Raw genomic sequence first — 26,779 nt, 5'->3', positions numbered from 1 at the left:
TGGAATTCTATCACCTCCACTAGCTTTGTTTGTAGTGATGCTTTCTAAGGCCCACTTGACTTCTCATTCCAGAATGTCTGGCTCTAGGTCAGTGATCACACCATCGTGATTATCTGGGTCGTGAAGATCTTTTTTGTACAGTTCTTCTGTGTATTCTTGCCACCTCTTCTTAATATCTTCTGCTTCTGTTAGGTCCATAGCATTTCTGTCCTTTATCGAGTCCATCTTTGCATGAAATGTCCCTTTGGTATCTCTGATTTTCTTGAAGAGATCCCTAGTCTTTCCCATTCTGTTGTTTTCCTCTATTTCTTTGCATTGATTGCTGAAGAAGGCTTTCTTATCTCTTCTTGCTATTCTTTGGAACTCTGCATTCAGGTATTTATATCTTTCCTTTTCTCCTTTGCTTTTCACTTCTCTTCTTTTCACAGCTATTTGTAAGGCCTCCCCAGACAGCCATTTTGCTTTTTTGCATTTCTTTTCCATGGGGATGGTCTTGATCCCTGTCTCCTGTACAATGTCACGAACCTCATTCCATAGTTCATCAGGCACTCTATCTATCAGATCTAGGCCTTTAAATCTATTTCTCACTTCCACTGTATAATCATAAGGGATTTGATTTAGGTCATACCTGAATGGTCTAGTGGTTTTCCCTACTTTTTTCAATTTAAGTCTGAATTTGGCAATAAGGATTTCATGGTCTGAGCCACAGTCAGCTCCTGGTCTTGTTTTTGCTGACTGTATAGAGCTTCTCCATCTTTGGCTGCAAAGAATATAATCAGTCTGATTTCGGTGTTGACCATCTGGTGATGTCCATGTATAGAGTATTCTCTTGTGTTGTTGGAAGAGGGTGTTTGCTATGACCAGTGCATTTTCTTGGCAAAACTCTATTAGCCTTTGCCCTGCTTCATTCTGTATTCCAAGGCCAAATTTGCCTGTTACTCCAGGTGTTTCTTGACTTCCTACTTTTGCATTCCAGTCCCCTATAATGTAAAGGACATCTTTTTTGGGTGTTAGTTATAAAAGGTCTTGTAGGTCTTCATAGAACCATTCAACTTCAGCTTCTTCAGCATTACTGGTTGGGGCATAGACTTGGATTACTGTGATATTGAATGGTTTGCCTTGGAAACGAACAGAGATCATTCTGTTTTTTGAGATTGCATCCAAGTACTGCATTTCAGACTCTTTTGTTGACCATGATGGCTACTCCATTTCTTCTGAGGGATTCCTGCCCGCAGTAGTAGATATAATGGTCATCTGAGTTAAACTCACCCATTCCAGTCCATTTCAGTTCACTGATTCCTAGAATGTCGACATTCCTAGAATGTCTGTGGTCTTAGGCAAGTTATTTAACCTCTCTGAGTTTCATTTCCCTCATCTGCAAGATGAAATAATAATACCAATTATTGTTACTAGGCAATTGTGACAATGAAAGGAAGTAAGAAATATGAAGTCACCTAATAAAGTATACAGTACATAGCATATGTGATGAGTGGGGCTCAGTCCAGCAGGCTCCTGAGAAGGCACTGACCAGGTGACAGTCTGAGAGAGGATGTGGAGGATCCAGACCTCCACATGAGGCAGCTCTTGTCTTTAGACCTTTGTTGCTATGAGTCAGTCTCTGAGTCATATCCAACTCTTTGTGACTCCATGGACTGTAGCCCACCAGGCTCCTCTGTCCCTGGAATTCTCCAGGCAAGAATGCTGGAGGGGGTAGCCATTCTCTTTACCAAGGGGACTTCCCAACCCAGAGATTGAACCTGGGTCTCCTGCACTGCAGGCAGATTCTTTACCATCTAAGCCTCCAGGGAAGCAGAATCAGAGGAGGATCCTAAAACCAACCCCTGGGGCCAGGAGAAGCTTTGCAGGAAGATGGGCAGAGTGAGGTGGGTGTATCTGACATAGGCCGTGGTAGGACACACGGTGTTTCACATTTGATACAGTCCTGTCAAGGTGATGCATTGAAATAGCCTGCAAATCAAAATGGCTCCACTACAGTTATAATGGATAACATTTATGGAGCACTTGCCATGTGCTTTCATTCATTTGCTCCTATGACACAGTGTGGGAATCCACATTTTCAGATGAGAAAACTGGGGGCTTAGGTAGCTTGACTAAAGTACCCAGCTGGTAAGTGTTTGAGCTGGGGGGATGACTCCAAGCTGTACCCCTATGCCACCTCTGCTCAGAAATGTTTCCCCATTAAAACTCAGGACCTGAGGCCAAGAGAGAAGCCAGATTTTGGAGAGGAAGAAACCTAGAGCAGTATGGTGGCTGTAAGAATGTGCCTCTCAGATGTCCAACCTCAGGGAGCGTAACTGACCAGTGGTCCCAGCCACTGTGCTCTGAAGTCCAGCATTGCTTTTGCACCATGCTGGTTCCTGGCAGCTCCCAGCCAGAGGCAGAACCCAGCGAGGGACACTCAGCAGGGTCATTCAGGGGAGACTCGGGCCTCCTCACCCGGGCAACTTGGGTTCAAGGACCCCCAGACAGCTTTGCCAGACTCAGGATTGTCTAAGAATTTCCACCCAACCCTCTGCCTTCCCTCTGTCCTTCACTCAGGGTCACATCAACTTCACACGCTGTAGCTCCTCCCATCTCTCCTGACTTCCCCTTCATTTTCTCTTCCTTTTCAGATTTCCTATACATTTAATCCTGTCTGTTTCTGGTTTCTGCTTCTTCTATGGACCTGGACTAATACAGATCAAGTAAGTGTAAACAGAAGCCACGTGGGTGCCCAGCTGAAGTCTGTGGAGCACTGGATTCTGAGCCTGGATAGTAGAGGAAAGGGAGGATGCTCGAGTGGTCTCATGCGAAGCACTGTCACTTTGCGCTTCCTTTTTCAGGCCTCAGGGAGGGGGAAGTTCTTTCTTGCAGGAACAATCTCTCTCCCCTGCCACACGCCATCCTCTCTTCCTTCCCCTGGCTCCACCTGGTTCTCTTCTGGAGGTTACTTCCTCCAGAAAGCCTTGATGCCGTGACACGGGGTGATGTGTCACTTTCAGTGCTGCCACTGCCCCGACCTTCATCTCTCATGGACTTCATCCCACTGCCCGGGCACCTGTCCATGCCTCTGTGTTCCTGCTAGATAGGGGTGGGGGCTCCTGGGTGGTGGGTCAGAGTCTGTGCTACTTGTCACTGTATTCTGGTGCCTGGAATGTAGGAGTGGTAAATCAATGACTGAAATGATCGAACACATCAATAAGTGGATGATTGGCCTCATAGCAAACACATCACTTGCCTTGTATAAAACAGACACAGAACCTGGAGGCAGAGCACCGCAGTGGACCCTTGACACCAGAAAGACTTTCATGTGAACCTAGCTCTGCTAATTAGCAGCTGAGTGACCCCAAATTTGCTGAGCCTCAGTTTTGTCATCTGTAAAAAGGGATTTTAATGTTCAACTCTCCAAGTTGTGAAGACTGAAAATAAAACACATGAGGCATTTAACAAAGTGGCTGTCACAGTAGTAGGAAATCAGGCATCAGGCCCTCTGACCTGGCCCCCCAGGTCCTCCACTATAGATCTATCACCTCATACAGCAGTGCTCAGACAGAGGCAGAGGCTCTGCTTTCCTGACTTTCAAAACAGTTACTTACGTTCTACTATCTGGTCTACCCGCCTTCTCTCTTCCCTCGATTTTCCATCTCCTGATTAGTAAAAACATAATAAGCACATACTGCTTGTCATCAGCACTGGGGATTCAGAAATAAGCAGATGAGAATCTTCCTTCTTAGAGTTCATGGTCCAGTGAGGGTCTGGGAGAGAAAGAGAGTAGAAACAAGCATAAAAATAAAGAATTGCTACTCAGGGCAGGAAAAGCCACAATAGGCTAAGACTCAACTGCTGACATGTGATAACAAAGACCCAAGATTTTCTGAAGCAGAGCCAATTTCAAGTCATTTAATATATTTTCAAAAAAGGTAGTCTGTGGAGTATGATTTAATATGGGTTACTTTTATCATGGAATACTTTAGGCACAGGTACAAAGAGCAATCATGAACCAACCACTCAGCTTAAAACAGAACACCTGACTGCATTCTTCTTTCTTTCTCTCCCCAGTGGCAACTTCAATCCGGAAGTTTGTGCTTAATCACTCCCTAGTGTGTTCTTAGACTTTTATTATGTATGCACATATCTACAAATGATGTATTGCTTGGTTCTGCATGTTTTAAAACTTTATATAAATGTCACATCCTGTATGTATCACTCTGCAACTTTTTTGGTTGTTTTTGCTCAATACTGTACTTTTGAGATGTATCCATATTGAGGCCTTTATCTCTAATTCATTCATTTTCACTGCTCTGTAGCATTCCATTGCATGTCAATATCACAGTATTGATCTGTGTTCCTGGTGAAAAACATTTGCAATGGGGAAATAGAGTCACTCTGTCTACTAGAGACTTCCAAGAAGCAGACACCAAAATGGGATCAGATGTAAAGAGATGAATTGGAGAGACACAGGTGAGTGATGTGGGTAGGGGAGGAGGAGTAGGCAGGGACAGCCTTCAGACCACAATGCAGGTCTGACACAGGAAAGGAGAGTGGGAAGGAAGGAGGACTGAGTCAGGAAGATTTCTGACTAGCATGGCTCTAAGCAAGTCTCAGCTAGGCCAACAGGGAGTCCTCAAGCAAAGGTTGTCCATTATAGGTACCCACTGGGAGGCCAGAATGGCCCCGTCCAGCTCTAGCACTGCTGCTGTGTCCAGTCACTGGCTGGAAGCCATCCAGATGAAATGTCACACTGGATCTGAAGGTGTGGCAGCTGGGGCATCAGTCAGCTAAGCTCCACACAGCAGGTTCTCTGGAATGGGGTGCTGAATGGGTCCACAACCTCTGTGGCTGCCATACTGTGCATGAGCAGAGAACAGGCAGATTCCTACTTATTTATTCATTTGTTCATTCATTCTCTATCTTAGAAACAAATTGAGATGTTTCAGAAGGTCATCACAGAACAGTGCCATGAAAGCTGGGTCCCTAGAGGACTGTTTCAGACTTCATCACTGGGGCCAGCAGCCGCAGGAAGTCATTTTTGTCTGGTGACCACATAGAGCTCTACTGCCAGGGATCTACAGTCAAGGTCCCAAGAGTCTTCAGGGTAAGATTTTGGAGTCATACAGACCTGTTTTTATTCTTTTCTCTGCCACTTGGTCACTTGTGCAAAGACCTTTGTACCTTGCTCTAGGTCTCAAAAATGAGGGTAACCAGACCTATTTCATGGAGCTGTTATGAGGATTAAAAGAGGTGATGTAAACATAGCACCTGGCACACATAGTAGGTGATTTAAAAAACATTAGGTTCCTCACCCAACATTCTTGGATGGAACAATTTTTCTCAAACAGAACTGCTAAAACTTAGAGCCCTAGTTCTGCAAACTCCAGCTATAGCAATCAGGGTGAATCGAAATGGTCTCCATTGACCCTTCTTATTCACACCCATCACTCTTTCTAAAGCAGCATTTGTGATTAATCTCACTCTAGGGCTAAATCAGTCCCAAGAGCTTCCAAGGCACTTGATAAAGAAGCTCTCTGATTTATAGCAAACACCATTATTGAGCGGTGGCAGAGAGAGGCCATTGGGGGATTTGTCTTGCTGGAAACTCTGTCTGTTGGAGCCATTTCTTCTACTTTCCCAGATAAGAGGTCAATTTATTTCAAAATAGATAAATGGGGTCCTTTTTTTATTCCCTTGGTGGGGTTGGAAGGAGAGAGGAGTTGGATGATTTTTTAAAAATAATGAATAATAGTTAACATTTTAAATTTGGGGAACTCTTCATGGCTGACACAGACATCAGGGTTCAGCAGAAGGCTAGGCACATAGTTCAGTTCAGTTCAGTTGCTCAGTCATGTCCAACTCTTTGTGACCCCATGGACTGCAGCACACCAGGCTTCCCTGTCCATCACCAACTCCCAAAGCTTGCTCAAACTCATGTCCACCGAGTTGGTCATGCCATCCAACCATCTTATCCTCTGTCATGCCCTTCTCCTCCTGCCTTCAATCCTTCCCAGCATCAGGGTCTTTTCAATGAGTCAGTTCTTCACATCAAGTGGCCAAAGTACTGAAGTTTTAGCTTCAGCATCAGTCCTTCCAATGAACATTCAAGACTGAGTTCCTTTAGGATTGACTGGTTGGATCTCCTTGCAGTCCAAGGGACTCTCAAGAGTCTTCTCCAACACCACAGGTCAAAAGCATCAATTCTTCAATGCTCAGCTTTCTTTATAGTCAAACTCTCAGATCCATACATGACTACTGGAAAAACCATAGCTTTGACTAGATGGACATTTGTCAGCAAAGTAATGTCTCTGCTTTTTAATATGCTGTCTAGACTGGACATAGCTTTTCTTCCAGGGAGCAAGCGTCTTTTAATTTCATGGTTGTAATCACTATCTATAGTGATTTGGGAGCCCAAAACAATAAAGTCTGCCACAATTTCCATTGTTCCCCCATATATTTGCCATGAAGTGATGGGCCAGATGCCATGATCTTAGTTTTCTGAATGTTGAGTTTTAAACCAGCTTCTTCACTCTCCTCTTTCACTTTCATCAAGAGGCTCTTTAGTTCTTCTTCACTTTCTGCCATGAGGGTGGTGTCATCTGTGTATCTGAGGTTATTGATATTTCTCCCAGCAATCTTGATTCCAGCTTGTGCTTCAGTCAGCCTGGCATTTTGCATGATATACTCTGCATATAAGTTAAATAAACAGAGGGACATAGTAGGTCCTCAATAAATGTTTGTGGCATATGCAGTCAACTCATGGAATCCTCACAATGCCCCTGTGAAGTGTACCAAACTCATTCTTCACATTTGACAAAAGGGGAAGCTGAGGCTCCCAAGTAAGAAATGGAAGAATTAGGACCGTGATGTAGCCTCGGACCTAACCTTGACCAGCCACCACACCACTGCCCTTGGTGGTTCAGGAGCAGAGCCATCATACCCATTCCTTGAGCACAGATGCCTAAGACACTGGCTCAGAGTGAAAGCCCAGTCAGCCAAGGCTGCAACTTATTTTTGCCTAGTCTTTGGATCCAGTTGGTTCTACTCCAGAACATATACATAGAACATTTGTCTCTCACTTGCAGTCCCACTTCTTCACTTCTGCCTACTCAGAGCCAGACTTTCCTCTCCAACAAACCTTACAAATGGTAGTCTGACAAGACTTTGCCTGAATATTTCCAGTAACCAAGAGCTCCCTCCCTGCCAGAGCTGTCCATAAGAGAGCTCCTCTTATCTGTGCCCTAGGAAGGTAATTCCCCTGGACCTTAGACTTTGCTGCAGGCATAAAAGCATAGGTGAAAGCTCAGGCAGACCTGCCCTGAAGTATGGACTTTCCATTTACTAGCTAGGTGAACTGGCAAAGTTAACTAATTTGCAAAATGCAACCAATAATATTTTATCAGTAGGATTTCATTTGGGTGCAGGTGTGAGAATGGCCACCTGATGTGAAGAGCCGACTCACTGGAAAAGATCCTGATGCTGGGGAAGATTGAAGGCAGGAGGAGAAGATGACAAAGAACGAGATGGTTGAATGGCATTACCAACTCAACAGACATGATTTGAGCAATCTCTGGCAGATGGTGAAGGACAGGGAAGCCTGGCACACTGCAGTCCATGTGGTTGCAACGAGTTGGACACAACTGAGCAACTGAACAAGAGAATACTTAATTAACAGTGGCATAAACAATACACTTAATTTTTCATTTCATAAACAATTGCAAGGGAGGCAGCACTGGCACTCGCTCAGCAACACAGTGATGTTGGGCTTCAGGTTAGTATCTTCATGATTCTCTTGGCCTGCCCTCAAGTTCATTAAAAGGCCACAGCAGCAACAAGTATCATATCTTAACACAAAACTTGCAAAGCAGGGATAGAAGACACAGGTTTAAAAATAAAGCAAAGTAGATAAACAATAAGGGTCTACTGTATAGCACAGGGAACTATATTCAATATCCTGAGATAAACCATAATGGAAAGAATATACATATGTATGCATGTATTTCAGAATGTATAACTGAATCACTTTGCTGTATAGCAAAAATTAACATAACATTGTAAATCAACTATATTTCCATTGAAAATGTAAAATAAAATAAAACAACCAGACTTTTTCATGGCCTCTCTCTTATCAGGTGGAAAACATTTGCCATCCTGCAAAATATTAGACTTGTCTCTATTTCTCATTGGTCAGATCTGGTCACATGCCTACTTCTAGACCAATCACTAGCTGAGGGAGATAGTACTGCCATGATTGACTTAGACAACCATGTTTTATCTCCTTGGGCAGGGCAGATTGCCATTTAAACAAAATGAAGCCTTGCTAGCTGTTGGCTGAACAGCAACAATATTGCACTTGAGGGTAAAATGGGATATGTGCACAGTGCTTAGTAATTTCTGACATGTTTTACTCCTTGTTAACTCTTACTATTGCCTATTATGATGATAAACATTAACAAAGGTATCCAGTTTCCCTCTGACAATCTCTTCTTCCACCTAGAACTTCAGTTCACCCTTAATTATGTTCTACCTTGAGGATCATTCTTCTTGACAGAAAAGATAAAAGCATTAAAGGTAGCACTGCCTTGTTGCATTTACTCTACTGGGAGTTGTTCACATTGTAGTCTGGGTGGATGGCGCCCTCTGGAGTTGTGCAGGATATAACTTGTGTGACTGCTAGCCTTGGTCCTATTAGAAGTAAAATAGTTCTTTCTGTGTCATCTGTCTTCACCATACCGTCTTCTCCCATAAGCAGTCCCCTCCTGTTCTTGGTATATTTGACCCTACAAAAACTTTAGCTTTTTTGTCTTACTCGTACGTCTCACTTAGGAATTGAGCCTGGATTAACATCTTATCAATATCTTGAGTGAAAATAGGGACAGGCAGCTCCCATTAAGGGATAGAGTCAGTGACCAGTTGTGGTCATTGAACTTGACCATGGGACCTCTATCTGCCCTTCATACAGCAGTGGGCCTGGGGGGAAGGCAGGCTTTCCATTTCTGCTGTCACCTTTGAAACAGTTCAAAGAGACTTATCAGCAAAGGGTAGAGAAACCAGGGCAGGTATTTCCTGAATATTACTTAATGCTATCTTGAGTAGAAAACAAAAGACTTTGTTGAAAAACCTTTCTTGTATTTGTCTCTTGATATTCTCTGCCTTACAAAAGAATCTCTTATATCATCTGAGGCCTGATAAGAAGAGTCAGATTTTGGCCCCAAACTTTCCTTTGCAAATCATCTTTGGAAGTAAGTGGACTATAAGGCATATGTTTGAGGGGTAAGAGAAAGAACAAGAATTAGAACAATGGTAATTAGTTACCATGTGCCAGGCACCTCTGCACATAACTCCACTGCCTTCTCCTGGCTGCTCTGTGAAGCAGGTATCACCAATATTTGGTGGGCGTGAAATCAGTCCTGGGAAAGTGAAGGAATTTTCTAAGGTCTGTCTGATTCAAAAGACATTTATCCACATCACACTGTCAGTTCAGTTCAGTTCAGTTGCTCAGTCATGTCCAACTCTTTGTGACACCATGGACTGCAGCATGCCAGGCCTCCCTGTCCATCACCAACTCCCGGAGCTTCCTCAAACTCATGTCCATTGAGTCAGTGATGCCCTCCAACCATCTCATCCTCTGTCGTCCCCTTCTCCTCCTGCCTTCAATCATTCCCAGCATCAGAGTCTTTTCCAATACATCAAACTGTATTTTTGTTCATCATAAACTAGTCAGTCAAATAGCCAACCCACCCTCATCGAATGCCTTCACATGGCATTAAATCTGGAGCCCATTAGCTTGGAGGATGGGGACAGTCCAAACTGTGACTCTGGGTCAAAACACCCATGCTCTCTAGGCTCTGATTCCCATGCATTCATCTATAAAGTGAGACGATCATATCCACTTCACAGAATGGCTGCACTGATCAAATCAGCCCCTGGATGTCAAGTGCTTTTGGGTCCTGGCTTGTAAGAGGCGATTAATTATTCATCCACTAACCAATGGTGGCTCTTATTACTGCTCTGCTTACTGGTCTTACTGTCAGTGACTGGATCTTGCTGAGCCCTGAAGTGAACTGAGAAGTGTGAAGTGAAAGTGTTAGTCACTCAGTCATGTCTGACTCTTTACGACCCCATAGCCTACCAGGCTCCTCTGTCTGTGGAATTCTCCAGGCAAGAATACTGGAGTGGGTTGCAGGGGATCTTCCCAACCCAGGGATTGAACTCTGGTCTCCTGCATTGCATGCAGATTCTTTACCATCTGAGCCATCAGGGAAGCCCCAGTGACCGGTTTCCAAAACAACCCAACCTGAATGTCCTCTGCAGAGTAAGCTGGAGCACTTCTGAGTTGGCTTCCTCAAAACTGGTTTGCCTTCCCAGCCTGTGTTCCATGTTTCGACTCCTGACAGATTCCTTGTATTGGACAAGGCCTCTGAGTGTGACTCTGCCATCTGCTCCGGCTGTTAAATAAACTTCTGCTCCCGGACGGGCTGTCACATGTGTGTAAAAACCACTTTATGTCTGGACTTTGATTTCCAAGTCAAAATTCCCACTACATGGCTGGTTATTAGGGTCACTCCGGATCCAGATTGTATGAATCAGAGATAATAGATTCCAGCTCCGAGGCTGCCCTGGGGCCTGATGATGGGCCTGAATGAGGGATGTTTACTTATTATATGTGGGCATGTTTATGGCTACTCTGAGCATCAGATGATCACTTTTGTGTCACCATCATTAGAAAAGGTGGCATTATGAAAGGACAATAAGCCACTCATGCCCAGTACTACAGTTTATGAAGCCCATTTATATTTAAGTGTTGACTCATTACCTCCTCATAACAACCCCGAGAGGCAAGGGTTATTTAAACTATGCCCTGCTGTGTAACCATGGGCCAATCCCCAGTCTCTGAACTTTAGTTTTGTCATCTGCTAAGTGGGGTTGTTATAGGCATTCAATAATAATAACAGTGTTTGATAACTAACTTCCCAGTTTGGGTCTCCCCCAAAATAAGGCCGACGCAGGCACCAGGTAAAGTAGGTAGGCCTGAGGTGGTTTATCTGGCCTTGCTCTCAGGAACTCATATAAGGAAGTGGACAGAGAGAGCGGGGAGGGAGAAACCGCTGCAGTATGGATTAATGACAGGGTTAAAACTGTGATGCGGCTTCTCAGGTGGCTCAGTGGTAAAGAATCCACCTGCAATGCAGGAGACCTGGGTTCAATCCCTAGGTCGGGAAGATCCCCTGGAGAAGGGAATGACTGCCCACGCCACTATTCTTGCCTGGGAAATCCCATGGACAGAGAAGCCTGGAGGGTTACAGTCCATGGGGTTGTAAAGAGCCAGACATGATTTAGAGCCAGACATGAGCCTAAACACACACATCTATAGGCTCATAAATCACACTAAAACTAAACCTGCTACAGATAGGTTTCCCTTTTCTTACCCTTGGGTAAGAACAGATGATCATCAGTTCTGGGTTGTATCACATCAGGCAATGGTCATCCTTTTGGAAATGACCTCTCCTAAATAATAAACTTATCACCCAGACTAAGATGATGCTAGAATCGGCCTGCATACAGCGTTGTTTTTTGTTTTTGGTTTTTTTTTGAAAGAGAAATGAAGCAGTTTTTAATAAAATTAATGGCATAAATTTGGTTGTATATCTTGGAATACAAAAATAAATTGTAGGTGTTTTAAATACAAAACGATAAAAAGCCAGCCCCAAACTGCATGCAGCATTTTGGATAATGTACAAAGCAGAGACACATAACTATATTTAAAACCCATAATAACTGCGGGAGGTAGGCAGGGAAAATGTTATCATCCTATTTTCCTAAAGAAAAAATAAGATTAGTCATGTTCTTGATTTTTCTCAAGGTATTCTAACATCAGAGGGGAACAGTTGTGGAAAAAATTAAATTCAACTTGCTTTTCTGCAAAAATGATACTTAAAAAATATATCCTTATATACAGAACAACAGACCTGTCTACCTTCAGTAGACTGTCCATCATCCCTAACCTACAGAAATATGGCTATAATTTAATATACTGGTCAATGTTAATACATGTTAATTTTACTTTATTTCATCTTCTGGAGGAAAAAAAGTGAATCTGACTGTAAACCTCCTGGGAAGAGGTCCCAGGCCCCTTGTGGCCTGTAAAGATGTTATTGGAATCTTTCAAAGAACCTAACTAAAAATTTTATATTTTCTCTCATATAATTAGGCCACACAGACTAATTAAAATCACAAATCTTTCTTTTGGCTGGAATTTGGTAACACCAGAGATCACATGATGATCAGCAGTCCTGATTGGTCATTAATGGCATCACAGAAACTCTGAGACCTGGAAGCAGAACCACACTGTGACTTATGCCCCTTACCCAACTATCTCAGCTCCTAAGCAGCCAGTGCAGCAAGAGACCCTGGTCATGGGTTGAGACATTCCAACCCTTCAAGACAGAGAGAACTTGGTGCAAACATCCATGCACACAGAGCCAGATCATGTAAAAAGAATTCTTGGTGATTTAAAAGCTAGAGCCACTGGCCTACTCTGGAGGGCTATGGGTTTTCTGATGGAAATTAGGGGGCCAAGGAGTAAAGCGGGGATGCCCTGATAGTGCTGTATTTCCACAGTGAAATGAGATATCAGATCAGATCAGTCACTCAGTCGTGTCCGACTCTTTGCGACCCCATGAATCGCAGCACGCCAGGCCTCCCTGTCCATCACCAACTCCCAGAGTTCACCCACACTCACGTCCATTGAGTCAGTGATGCCATCCAGCCATCTCATCCTCTGTCGTCCCCTTCTCCTCCTGCCCCCAATCCATCCCAGCATCAGAGTCTTTTCCAATGAGTCAACTCTTCGCATGAGGTAGCCAAAGTATTGGAGTTTCAGCTTCAGCATCAGTCCTTCCAAAGAAATCCCAGGGCTGATGTCCTTCAGAATGGACTGATTGGCTCTCCTTGCAGTCCAAGGGACTCTCAAGAGTCTTCTCCAACACCACAGTTCAAAAGCATCAATTCTTCGGCGCTCAGCCTTCTTCACAGTCCAACTCTCACATCCATACATGACCACAGGAAAAACCATAGCCCTGAATAGACGAACCTTTGTTGGCAAAGTAATGTCTCTGGTTTTGAATATGCTATCTAGGTTGGTCATAACTTTCCTTCCAAGGAGTAAGGGTCTTTTAATTTCATGGCTGCAGTCACCATCTGTCGTGATTTTGGAGCCCAGAAAAATAAAGTCTGACACTGTTTCCACTGTTTCCTCATCTATTTCCCATGAAGTGGTGGGACCGGATGCCATGATCTTCATTTTCTGAATGTTGAGCTTTAAGCCAACTTTTTCACTCTCCACTTTCACTTTCATCAAGAGGCTTTTGAGTTCCTCTTCACTTTCTGCCATAAGGGTGGTGTCATCTGCATATCTGAGGTTATTGATATTTCTCCTGGCAATCTTGATTCCAGCTTGTGTTTCTTCCAGTCCAGCGTTTCTCATGATGTACTCTGCATATAAGTTAAATAAGCAGGGTGACAATATACAGCCTTGACGAACTCCTTTTCCTATTTGGAACCAGTCTGTTGTTCCATGTCCAGTTCTAACTGTTGCTTCCTGACCTGCGTACAAATTTCTCAAGAGGCAGATCAGGTGGTCTGGTATTCCCATCTCCTGAAAAATTTCCACAGTTTATTGTGATCCACACAGTCAAAGGCTTTGGCATAGTCAATAAAGCAGAAATAAATAAATAAATAAAGGAGAAATTATATATATATATATATTTTTTTATATATATATATGTTTTTACCACAGATTAAGGAACTCTCTGCTGCTGCTGCTAAGTCACTTCAGTCGTGTCCGACTCTGTGTGACACCACAGACGGCAGCCTACCAGGCTCCTCCGTCCCTGGGATTCTCCAGGCAAGAACGCTGGAGTGGGTTGCCATTTCCTTCTCCAATGCATGAAAGTGAAAAGTGAAAGTGAAGTCACTCAGTCGTGTCTGACTCTTCACGACCCCATGGACTGCAGCCTACCAGGCTCCTCCATCCATGGGATTTTCCAGGCAAGAGTACTGGAGTGGGTTGCCATTGCCTTCTCCAAAGGAACTCTCTAGGTTTCAATAAAAATACATTATACAGATGCTGGAGAAGGTGTAGAGAAAAGGGAACCCTCCTATACTGTTGGTGGGAATTTAAGTTTGTTCAGCCATTATGAAAAACAGTAGAGAGGTTCCTCAGAAAACTAAAAGTAGAATTACTACATGATCCACCAATCCCACAACTGGGCATATATCCAGACAAAACTCTAATTTGAAAAGATACATACAACCTAATGTTCGCAGTGACACTATTCACAATATCAAAGATATGGAAACAACCTACATGTCCATCGACAGACAAATGGATAAAGAAGATATGGTACACAAATACAATGAATAGTACTCAGACATAAAAAAGAACAAAATAATGCCATTTGCAGCAACACGGATGCAATGAGATTATCATTCTAAGTGAAGTAATCAGAAAAAGACATACCATACGAAATCACTCATATACGGAACCTAAAATATGACACAAATGAACCAATCTATGGAAGAGAAACAGATTCACAGACATAAAGAGCAGACTTGCGGCTGCCAAGGAGGGAGATGGGGGAGGGATGGACCAGGAACTTGGGGTTGAAAGATGCAAACTACTGCACTTAGGATGGATAAGCAAGGTCCTATTATATAGCACACGGAACTACATTCAATATCCTGAGACAAACCATAATGGTGATGCATATAAAAAAGAATTTGTGTGAATATATGTGTGTGTGTATACATATATATAAAACTGAGTCTCTTTGCTATACAGCAGAATTAACACAGCATTGTAAATCAAGTGTATTTCAATTAAAAAAATGTTATATTATAGAACAATTACCAGGAATTTTATCTTCATGTATATGAATATGCTTAAAATAGATATTTTTACCACATGCCATAGAGCATTAAAACGAGTGCTTTTAAGAAAGGGAAGAGAAGGTATTGGCCCTGCTGTTCGCAAGTGAGGAGTGAAAGGAAAGGAACCCTGTGCATTTCCACTTCCTTTATGAGATTTGCCAGCTGAAGTAGTAAATGGATGAGGAGCACAGACTCTGGAATCAGAAGATGAAGGCTTGGATCTCAGTTCTGCCATTACTTGCTGAGCAGTGCTGGGCAGTTGCTTAGTATCTTTGAGCTTCAGTTTTGAGATATAAAAAATGGAGGTAAGGCCTGCCTCTCCAAAGAGAGTGGAGTTACAGTGTGGTGTTACTGTTGAATGAGCACAGGATTATAAATCAACGAATCTTTTCCTTCTGATCCCAGTTCAGCCATTCACTTGGATAACTTGCCTAACTCCTTCAAGCTTTAGTTTTATCCCCTATGAGCAAAACTCACTTGTCCTTCCAATCTCATAGGTTGATTTTGAGGATATAATTCAGGTCAGGCCAAAAAAAAAAAATTATAAATGAAAAAGCAAACATTTCAATACAAACCCACTATCATATCAACATAAAATTTCGCTACAGTGTTTTTGTCCAGATTATCATTTCAGACCAATCTTCAAAGGATCGTGTTTCCTTACTTGCTCAGAGGCAAAGGTAACAGGCTTCTTTATTCATCACTCAATAGACCCTACGGTTGCATGTCCCCACCATGTCATAGAGCTCTGTTTGGGTGCTGTTGACTGTACCCATCCTTGGCTCCTGCCAGTCAGGACAATACCATCCTCTACCATGGTGATGGTGACTGCTTCTGGGATGCTCTTTAGAGGCTGCACTTAGAAATGAAGGCTTTGTTTCAAAAGTTGCAAAGTGAGTCACTCTTCCTACCTAGATGTGAAGTAAACCTGGCAGCTGCCTACAGCCATCTTGATTATCATCAGAAGTGAGAGAAGCCAGAGCTGAGAAAAATCACAAAGAGCCATCGCTCTGCTGATATCATGATCCTTTGGACTGAATTGTGTCCAGAGCTAGTGCACTTCTGGGCTTGCTGGCTGAGACAATAAATTTTCTTGATTGAGTTTGAGTTGGTTTTTCTGTTCTTGCAAGTAAAATAATCTTAAGAAATATACCATGTGACCTTGAGCAAGTTTCATTAACCCCCTGAACGTCAGTTTCCTGATCTATAATAGGGGATAATATAATATCTATCATATAGAGGGTTACAGTGAGGTTCAATAGTGCTTGAAAAATGCTTAGCACAGTGCTTAGTACAAAGTAAGAATTCAATAAATTGTGGCTATTTTTATTATGTTTGGAGCTCTAGACATTGTGCTAAATGCTTTCAGTACATCATTTCCCTTAATCACCATGTTAACCTATAAAGTGGGATTTACTATCTCCATTCACAAATGAAGAAATGAGGGTTAGAGGGTTTAGGGGACTTGTCCAGGGTCCCATGGCTACCAAAAGGCAGAGATTTCATCAAATATCATTACTTTTCCTTTTTTCTAATCTTTCGACCAGATGATATTGTACATTATCATCAAAATGCAAATGTGCTAAAAATGATTAGGTATTAGAGATATAGCAGTAAATATACATTTTTCTTTGAGCTTAGTTTTAGAGGGTATAGTATTAAAACTATTGGATTATAAAAGAAATTAAATTGAATTTGTGCTCTGGATTAACAATCCAGCATCATTTTCCAGCCAACAGCATCTAAATCCTCCAAGCACATAAAAAGCACTGAAAGTAAGTTATGCAACTAAATGCAGGACATAGAGAGGTCGTTTCCATGTACAACTTAAAGCATATGTACACATATTATGTTCCAATTACTATTTAATTTCTCCTAAAACCCTGAGCTGAAATGTAACATTTCTTTTACATTTATTGATTCTAGTTTTTAAAAAAATCTTTTTCATGTACACTATAAAATTATCATCTCTATATTGTCTCTGCTCTTTCTGACAAGATGTAAACTTGTGTATGTTTTCTAGGAAGTCTGAACAATACAATTAGATGTGAGAATAGAAGAAAAACAAATAGACTAGGGTCTTCACTACATAATTTTCTTAGGAAATGTACAGGGAAATCTAAAACTGCATTTTACTGTTGACCTGTAGGGGATCTTCTCCAGATGCCGCTACATGGCATGGAGTGACAGCACTCCAACCACTAAGGGAGGAAAGACCAACCAAAGGGAGAATGGTTAATCCAAACCTCTGCCTTACAAGTGTTGTCTTGTGGGCAGATGAGGGAATTCCTTCCGAGCAATAAATAGAAAGCCTCGAAAAACATAAATACACTCTGGACTGGTCTTCTTAACAACTAGGTCAATATTTTGTCAAAGAAAATGTAACTGCATCCAAACATATCCCCGGTGAGAAGTAACAGAATTTCACAGGCAGGGCGAGAGGTTTCACTTCCGTCCTGCCTCATTCCAGGTTTTTCACACGAGACCTGATAGAAACGTCTGAGAGGAGGACCTGGAAAACAGTCTTATAGATGATACAAGTGATCCTTGATTTTAAGCTTAGACGGTTTTTTACCGATATCAAAGTCATACATGAGGAAGCTGACAAGCAACCTAGAATAGCTTGTTCCTTTTGGTAGTTTTTAGAAAGCTGAGGGTGTGGAAGTGGACATATTTGTAGTCAGGCACGTCTGGCCTTGCTCCTTCTAGGTGAGAGACACTGAGTGTATCATTGAACCTCTGCAAGCCTGTTTCTCATCATAAAATGAAAATACAGGCATGCCTCATATCACTGCGCTTCACTTTATTGCACTTTGCATTATCATGTCTTTTACAAACTGAAGGTTTGTGGCAAGACTGTGTCACACTGTCCCAACAGCATTATTTTTTAACTAAGGTGTGTACATTGTTTCTTACACATGATGTTATGGCATATGTAATAGACTACAGTACAGTATAAACGTAAGTTTTATATGCACTGGGAAGCCAAAAAAAATTGCGACTCATTTGACTGTGATATTCACTTTCTTGTGGTGGTCTGGAACCGATCCTGCAGTATCTCTGAGGTATGCCTGTAATAAGAACTACTTCACAGGGTTGTGTGATGAATGGGCACAGGTAAAAGGTAGCTTATTTTCCCTTTAATTTTCTATAAAACTATTTATTTGATTTAACGTGTTATAAGAAAAATATCCCTCTTAATATAACCTCAACATCACTAGACTTCACCAGTTTGGGAGTACAAATCATACAAAAACAATAATACATTTTTACAACCTATTTCTACATGTAGGGAATATAGTAATTTCTGGGTATCACTAGGGATGTGTCTTGTGCTTCTTTCATCTTCATCCAGATCTTTTTCGATGTCTGCTGCCAGAAAGATCAACTTGGGGACTACATCTCGCCCCTGCCTGCGTCTCTGTGATACCTCAGTGAGAACAGGTTGGCTGTGCTCTCTGAGAACCCCCGAGGTACTGAGACTATAATATCACCAACAAGCTCAGATGACACAACTTCCTGCTACGGCTTCAGTGCACCAGAAGCATACCATGTCTGCAGAGAAGATCCTTCTCCCCATTTTCTCACTTGATCACTTAGACCTCAAACAGCACTACTTGTGTCTGCCTATGGAAAGAGCTTCTTCAGCTTCTTCTTAATCACTCATGGCCCACAGATGAGGATCAGGAAACTCTCTAGTCAAAGGTGCCTACTCCACACAATTGCAGTCCTATTGCAAACCAATTTCTGCATATTTCAGACCATCAATTTCCTAGTTCATTGCAACCACCCAGACTCTTAAATTCAGTTTAGGCTCAACTGGAACCCTCTAGATGATAACAATTATTTTACGTTCTGATATTCTGATTTTTCACCCACTAGAGGTTTTCCCCCCAAATCAAAAGTATAAGACACAGTAAAATGTGTAAAACAGGGGTGGTCCTAAGATGGCAGAGGAAGAGGATGGGGAGACCACTTTCTCCCCCACAAATTCATCGAAAGAAAATTTGAACTCAGAAAATTCCACAAAACAACTTCTGAATGCTGGCAGAGGACATGAGGCGCCCAGAAAGGCAGCCCATTGTCTTTGAAAAGGAGGTAGGACAGACAAAAGAGGTAGAGATGAAGATCCATCCAGGGAAGGGAGTCTTAAAAGAGAAGTTTCCAAACACCAGGAAACACTCATTGGCGGGTCTGTGGGGAGTTTTGGAATCTCAGTTCAGTTCAGTTCAGTCACCCAGTTGTGTCCGACTCTTTGCGACCCCATGAATCGCAGCACGCCAGGCCTCCCTGTCCATCACCAATTCCCAGAGTTCACTCAAACTCATGTCCACTGAGTCAGTGATGCCATCCAGCCATCTCATCCTGTCATCCCTTTTTCCTCCTGCCCCCAATACTTTCCAGCATCAGAGTCTTTTCCAATGAGTCAACTCTTCACATGAGGTGGCCAAAGTACTGGAGTTTCAGCTTTAGCATCATTCCTTCCAAAGAACACCCAGGGCTGACCTCCTTTAGAACGGACTGGTTGGACCTCCTTGCAGTCCAAGGGACTCTCAAGAGTCTTCTCCAACACCACAGTTCAAAAGCATCTATTCTTTGGTGCTCAGCTTTCTTCACAGTCCAACTTCCACATCCATACATGACCACTGGAAAAACCATGGCCTTGACTAGACGGACCCTTGTTGGCAAAGTAATGTCTCTGCTTTTGAATATGCTATCTAGGTTGGTCATAACTTCCCTCCAAGGAGTAAGCGTCTTTTAATTTCATGGCTGCAGTCACCATCTGCAGTGATTTTGGAGCCCAGAAAAATAAAGTCTGACACTGTTTCCACTGTTTCCCCATCCATTTGCCATGAAGTGATGGGACCAGATGCCATGATCTTCATTTTCTGAATGTTGAGCTTTAAGCCAACTTTTTCACTCTCCACTTTCACTTTCATCAAGAGGCTTTTGTTTGTTTTTTTTTTAATATGAGGTACTTTGTGTTTTTTTTTTAATTTTATTTTATTTTTAAACTTTACATAATTGTATTAGTTTTGCCAAATATCAAAATGAATCCGCCACAGAAGAGGCTTTTGAGTTCCTCTTCACTTTCTGTCATAAGGGTGGTGTTATCTGCATATCTGAGGTGACTGATATTTCTCCCGACAATCTTGATTCCAGCTTGTGCTTCTTCCAGTCCAGCGTTTCTCATGATGTACTCTGCAGATAAGTTAAATAAGCAGGGTGACAGTATACAGCCTTGACATACTCCTTTTCCTATTTGGAACCATTCTGTTGTTCCATGTCCTGTTCTAACTGTTACTTCCTGACCTGCATATAGGTTTCTCAAGAGGCAGGTCAGGTGGTCTGCTATTCCCATCTCTTGAAGAATTTTCCACAGTTTATTGTGATCCACATAGTCAAAGGCTTTGGCATAGTCAATAAATCAGAAATAGATGTTTTTCTGGAGCTCTCTTGCTTTTTTGATGATCCAGCGGATGTTGGCAATTTGATCTCTGGTTCCTCTGCCTTTTCTAAAACCAGCTTGAACATCAGGAAGTTCACGGTTCACGTATTGCTGAAGCCTGGCTTGGAGAATTTTGAGCATTACTTTACTAGCATGTGAGTTGAGTGCAATTGTGCAGTAGTTTGAGCATTCTTTGGTATTGCCTTTCTTTGGGATTGGAATGAAAACTGACCTTTTCCAGTCCTGTGGCCACTACTGAGTTTTCCCACAGCAACATAACTGGGAGGAAAAATAAATAAATAAAGCCCACAGATTACATGCCTAATGGCAACTCCCAGTGCTCACATCTGCCAAGCAGAGGCTGAACAGGGAGGCATGGGCTACATTGTTTAGGGTAAGGACTGAGCCTGAATGCTCTGAGGGCAATCTGAGGGAACTAATGTGAGATAGCAACCCAAACTGTGGGATAGCCAGAGAGAGAGAAAAAAGAGAGAGAGAGAGAGAGAACTATCTTGCAAAAAGCCCTAACCTAAGGCACTGCCAGGCCCGCTCACAGAACAAAGGACTGAGCGAATAACAGAGGAGAGCTAGCTGGCTGCGGACTGGCCCATCCCCCACTGGAGACAGGGAGGCAGGAGGGGGCAGCCAGAGCCAGAAAGGGGCAATCTCAGCCCCAGAGACAGCATCTTCTAACAAACTGCAAGCAGGCTCCCAGTTGCTAACCAAGACTTCTTGGGATTCTGGGTGGTTGACATCTGCCAGGACGGTCGCCACCAGAGATCAGCTCCCCAGGAGACGCACGGCACACCTGAGATGGGCGCACCCGCTGCCACCCAGGAAACCGAGCTGCTGGGATCAGGGAGGTGATAAGACGCCCCGCCCCACCTGGGGAGACTGGCTCGCCAAGCACCTGGTCACCTGAGCTGCTCAGACCTGGGAAAGGCACAAAATGCAGACCCAACCGAGTCTGCGCCTTTGTGGAGTACCCGAGAACCTGAACCTGAGCAGCTTAGACCTGGGAAGCGCGTACAACCCAGGGCCCACCTCTGACAGTTCCTGGCAGAGCAACCTAGAGCCTGAGAAGTGTAGACTGGGAAAGTGCATGCACCATGAGCAGGAGCAAACCCAGTGTGGCCCAGGCACTGTGAGCACTGCCCACACACGCCAGTGATATTTGTTTGCAGTGTTTCTCCCTCCCCACAGCATGACTGCACAAGTGAGCCTAAGTGACCACCTTCGCCCCCTTGTGTCAGGGCAGAAATTAGACACTGAAGAGACCAGCAAACAGAAGAAGCTAAAATAAACAGAGGGAATCACTTTGGAAATGACAGGTGCAACAGATTAAAACCTCTAGTTAGCACCGACTACATTGGAAGGGGCCTATAGATCTTGAGAAGTATAAGCCAGATCAAGGAAATATCTGAAACTGAACTGACCACACACTACCTGCAACAGCTCCAGAGCTGTTTACTATTATCACTTTTTAAATTTTTAAAAAATGAAAAAAAATTTTTTTAAGTCCTCTTTTACTCCTTTAATTTTCATTTTTATAATGTTCTATTAACTTGCAAAAAAAAAAAAAGACCCTATTTTTAAAGCAAACTTCATATATATATATTTATAATTTTTGTGACTTTGGGTTTCTTTTAATATTGTATTTTTGAGAGTCTAACCACTACTCTAGATTTTTAATCTTTGCTTTTTAGTATTTGTTATCAATTTTGTACCTTTAAGAACCCAATCTTCAGTACCCATTTTAACTTGGGAGTGTGATTACTGGCTTGATTGCCCTCTCCCCCTTTTGACTCTCCTTTTTCTCCACCAGGTCGCATCTATCTCCTCCCTCCCCCTTCTCTTCTTAGCATACTCTGTGAATTTCTTTGTGTGTTCTGGACTGTGGAGAACACTTAGGGAACTGATTACTGGCTGGATCTGTCTCTCTCCTTTTCATTCCCCCTTTTCTCCTCCTGGTCGCCTCTGTCTCCTTCATTCCTCTTCTCTTCTCTGTGTAACTCTGTGAACCTGTCTGAGGCGTACAGACTGTGGAGAGCACATAGGGAATTGATTACTGGCTAGCTTGCTCTCTCCCCTTTTGATTCCCCCTCTTCTTCTCCTGGTCACTTCTATCTCCCTCCTCCCTCTTCTCTTCTCCATGTAACTCTGTGAACCTCTCCAGGTGTCCCTCACTGTGGAGAAGCTTTTCATCATTAACCTAGATGTTTCATCATTGGTGCTGTATAGATGGCGAAGTCTTAAGGCTACTATAAGAATAAGACTGAAAACCAGAGGCAGGAGGCTGAAGTCCAAAATCTGAGAACACCAAAGAACTCCTGACTCCAGGGAATGTTAATTGATAAGAGATCATCCAAAAGCCTCCATACCTACACTGAAACCAAGCACCACCCAAGAGCCAACAAGTTCCAGAGCAAGACATACCAGGAAAATTCTCCAGCAATGCAGGAACATAGCCCTGAGCTTCAATATACAGGCTGCCCAAAGTCACACCAAACCCATAGACATCTCAAAACTCACTACTGGACACTTCATTGCACTCCAGAGAGAAGAAATCCAGCTCCACCCACCAGAACACCGATGCAAGCTTCCCTACCAGGCAACCTTGACAAGTCACTCATCCAAACCCACCCACAGTGTGTAACCTCCACAATAAAGAGGAACCACAAACTGCCAGAATACAGATAGGCCACCCCAAACACAGCAATCTAAACTGTGAAAAGGCAGAGAAATACTCAGCAGGTAAAGGAACAGGATAAGTACCCACCAAACCAAACAAAAGAGGAAGAGATAGGGAGCCTACTTGAAAAAGAATTCAGAACAATGATAGTAAAAATGATCCAAAATCTTGAAAACAAAATGGAGTTACAGATAAATAGCCTGGAGACAAGGATTGAGAAGATGCAAGAAATGCATAACAAGGACCTAGAAGAAATAAAACAGAGTCAATAATGAATAATTCAATAAATGAGATCAAAAACACTCTGGAGGGAACCAACAGTAGAATAACAGAGGCAGAAGATAGGATAAGTGAAGTAGAAGATAGAATGGTAGAAATAAATGAAGCAGAGAGGAAAAAAGAAAAAAGAATTAAAAGAAATGAGGACAATCTCAGAGACCTCTGGGACAATGTTAAATGCCTCAACATTCGAATCATAGGAGTCCCAGAAGAAGAAGACAAAAAGAAAGACCATGAGAAAATACTTGAGGAGATAATAGTTGAAAACTTCCCTAAAATGGGGAAGGAAACAGTCACCCAAGTCCAAGAAACCCAGAGAGTCCCAAACAGGATAAACCCAAGGCAAACACCCCAAGATGCATATTAATCAAATTAAAAAAGATCAAACACAAAGAACAAATATTAAAACAGCAAGGGAAAAACAACAAATAACACACAAGGGGATTCCCATAAAGATAACAGCTGATCTTTCTTTTTTTTTTTTCTTTCTAAATTCCATATATATGCGTTAGTATACTGTATTGGTGTTTGTCCTTCTGGCTTACTTCACTCTGTATAATAGGCTCCAGTTTCATCCCCCTCATTAGAACTGATTCAAATGTATTCTTTTTAATGGCTGAGTAATACTCCATTGTGTATATGTACCACTGCTTTCTTATCCATTCATCTGCTGATGGACACCTAGGTTGCTTCCATGTCCTGGCTATTATAAACAGTGCTGCAATGAACATTGGGGTACACGTGTCTCTTTCCCTTCTGGTTTCCTCAGTGTGTATGCCCAGCAGTGGGATTGCTGGGTCATAAGGCAGTTCTATTTCCAGTTTTTTAAGGAATCTCCACACTGTTCTCCATAGTGGCTGTACTAGTTTGCATTCCCACCAACAGTGTAAGAGGGTTCCCTTTTCTCCACACCCTCTCCAGCATTTATTATTTGTAGACTTTTGGATCGCAGCCATTCTGACTGGTGTGAAATGGTATCTCATAGTGGTTTTGATTTGCATTTCTCTGATAATGAGTGATGTTGAGCATCTTTTCATGTGTTTGTTAGCCATCTGTATGTCTTCTTTGGAGAAATGTCTACTTAGATCTTTGGCCCATTTTTTGATTGGGTCATTTATTTTTCTGGAGTTGAGCTGGAGGAGTTGCTTGTATATTTTTGAGATTAGTTGTTTGTCGGAGATTAGTTGTTTGTTTGATCTTTCAATAGAAACACTTCAGGCTAGAAGGGAATGGCAGGACATACTTAAAGCGATGAAAGAGAAAAACCTACAACCCAGATTACTGTACCCAGCAAGGATCTCATTCAAATATGAAGGAGAAATCAAAAGCTTTACAGACAAGCAAAAGCTGAGAGAATTCAGCACCACCAAACCAGCTCTTCAACAAATATGAAAGGATCTTCTCTAGACAGGAAACACAGAAAGGGTGTATAAACTCGAACCCAAAACAACAAAGTAAATGGCAATGGGGCCATACTTATCAATAATTATCTTAAATGTAAATGGGTTGAATGCCCCAACCAAAAGACAAAGACTGGCTGAATGGATACCAAAACAAGACCCCTATATATATTGTCTACAAGAGACCCACCTCAAAACAAGGGACACACACAGACTGAAAGTGAAGGGCTGGAAAAAGATATTCCACACAAATAGAGACCAAAAGAAAGAAGGAGTAGCAATACTCATATCAGATAAAATAGACTTTAAAATAAAGATTCTAAAAAGAGACAAAGAAGGACACTACATAATGAGCAAAGGATCAATCCAAGAAGAAGATATAACAATTATAAATATATATGACCCAACATAGGAGCACCACAATATGTAAGGCAAATGCTAACAAGTATGAAAGGGGAAATTAACAATAACACAATAATAGTGGGAGATTTTAATACCCCACTCACACCTATGAATAGATCAACTGAACAGAAAATTAACAAGGAAACACAAACTTTAAATGATACAATGGACCAGTTAGACCTAATTGATATCTATAGGACATTTCACCCCAAAACAATGAATTTCACCTTTTTCTCAAGTGCACATGGAACCTTCTCCAGGATAGATCACATCCTGGGCCATAAAGCTAGCCTTGAAATTTAAAAAAACTGAAATCATTCCATGCATCTTTTCTGACCACAATGCAGTAAGATTAGATGTCAATTACAGGAGAAAAGCTATTAAAAATTCCAACATATGGAGGCTGAACAACACGCTGCTGGATAACCAACAAATCACAGAAGAAATCAAAATATGGATAGAAACGAATGAAAATGAAAACACAACAACCCAAAACCCATGGGACACTGTAAAAGCAGTGATAAGGGGAAGGTTCATAGCAATATAGGCTTACCTCAAGAAACAAGAAAAAAGTCAAATAAATAACCTAACTCTACACCTAAAGCAACTAGGAAAGGAAGAAATGAAGAACCCCAGGGTTAGTAGAAGAAAATAAATCTTAAAAATTAGGGCAGAAATAAATGAAAAAGAAACATAGGAGACCACAGCAAAAATCAACAAAGCTTAAAGCTGGTTCTTTGAGAAGATAAATAAAATTGACAAACCATTAGCCAGATTCATCAAGAAACAAAGGAAGAAGAATCAAATCAACAAAATTAGAAATGAAAAAGGAGAAATCACAACAGACAACACAGAAATACAAAGGATCATAAGAGACTACTATCAGCAACTATATGCCAATACAATGGACAACTTGGAAGAAATAGACAAATTTTTAGAAAAGTATAACTTTCCAAAACTGAACCTGGAAGAAATAGAAAATCTTAACAGACCCATCACAAGCACGGAAATTGAAACTGTAATCAGAAATCTTCCAGCAAACAAAAGCCCAGGACCAGAAGGCTTCACAGCTGAATTCTACCAAAAAATTTAAAGAAGAGCTAACACCTACCCTACTCAAACTTTTCCAGAAAACTGCAGAGGAAGATAAACTTCCAAACTCATTCTATGAGGCCACCATCACCCTAATACCAAAACCGGACAAAGATGCCACAAAAAAAAGAAAACTACAGGCCAATATCACTGATGAAAAAAGATGCAAAAATCCTTAATAAAATTCTAGCAAACAGAATCCAACAACATATTAAAAAGATCATACTTCATGACCAAGTGGGTTTTATCCCAGGGATGCAAGTATTCTTAAATATCTGCAAATCAATCAGTGTAATACACCACATTAACAAATTGAAAGATAAAAACCATATGATTATCTCAATAGATGCAGAGAAAGCCTTTGACAAAATTCAACATCCATTTATGATAAAAAAAAAAAAAAAACCCTCCAGAAAGCAGGAATAGAAGGAACATACCTCAACATAATAAAAGCTATATGAGAAACCCACAGCAAATATTATCCTCAATGATGAAAAACTGAAAGAATTTCCCCTAAAGTCAGGAACAAGATAAGGGTGCCCA

General features: G+C 42.0%; 1 protein-coding gene across 1 annotated transcript in view; it reads right to left on the bottom strand.

The window, feature by feature from the left end:
* Positions 1 to 1,055: 1,055 nt before the first annotated feature.
* Positions 1,056 to 26,779, bottom strand: part of OMA1 (OMA1 zinc metallopeptidase) — a 94,505-nt gene continuing 68,781 nt past the window's right edge. The window contains exon 9 of the mRNA XM_070786458.1: positions 1,056 to 3,755. Within this exon, the coding sequence (XP_070642559.1) occupies positions 3,738 to 3,755 (18 nt within the window). The 3' untranslated portion in view covers positions 1,056 to 3,737. The remainder of the gene's footprint in view (positions 3,756 to 26,779) is intronic.

Source organism: Bos indicus, chromosome 3 (genome assembly GCF_029378745.1).
Source record: "Bos indicus isolate NIAB-ARS_2022 breed Sahiwal x Tharparkar chromosome 3, NIAB-ARS_B.indTharparkar_mat_pri_1.0, whole genome shotgun sequence".
NCBI lineage: Eukaryota > Metazoa > Chordata > Mammalia > Artiodactyla > Bovidae > Bos > Bos indicus.
The sequence above is the reverse complement of the archived record's forward strand: the minus strand, read 5'-3'. Positions and strand labels throughout refer to the sequence as shown.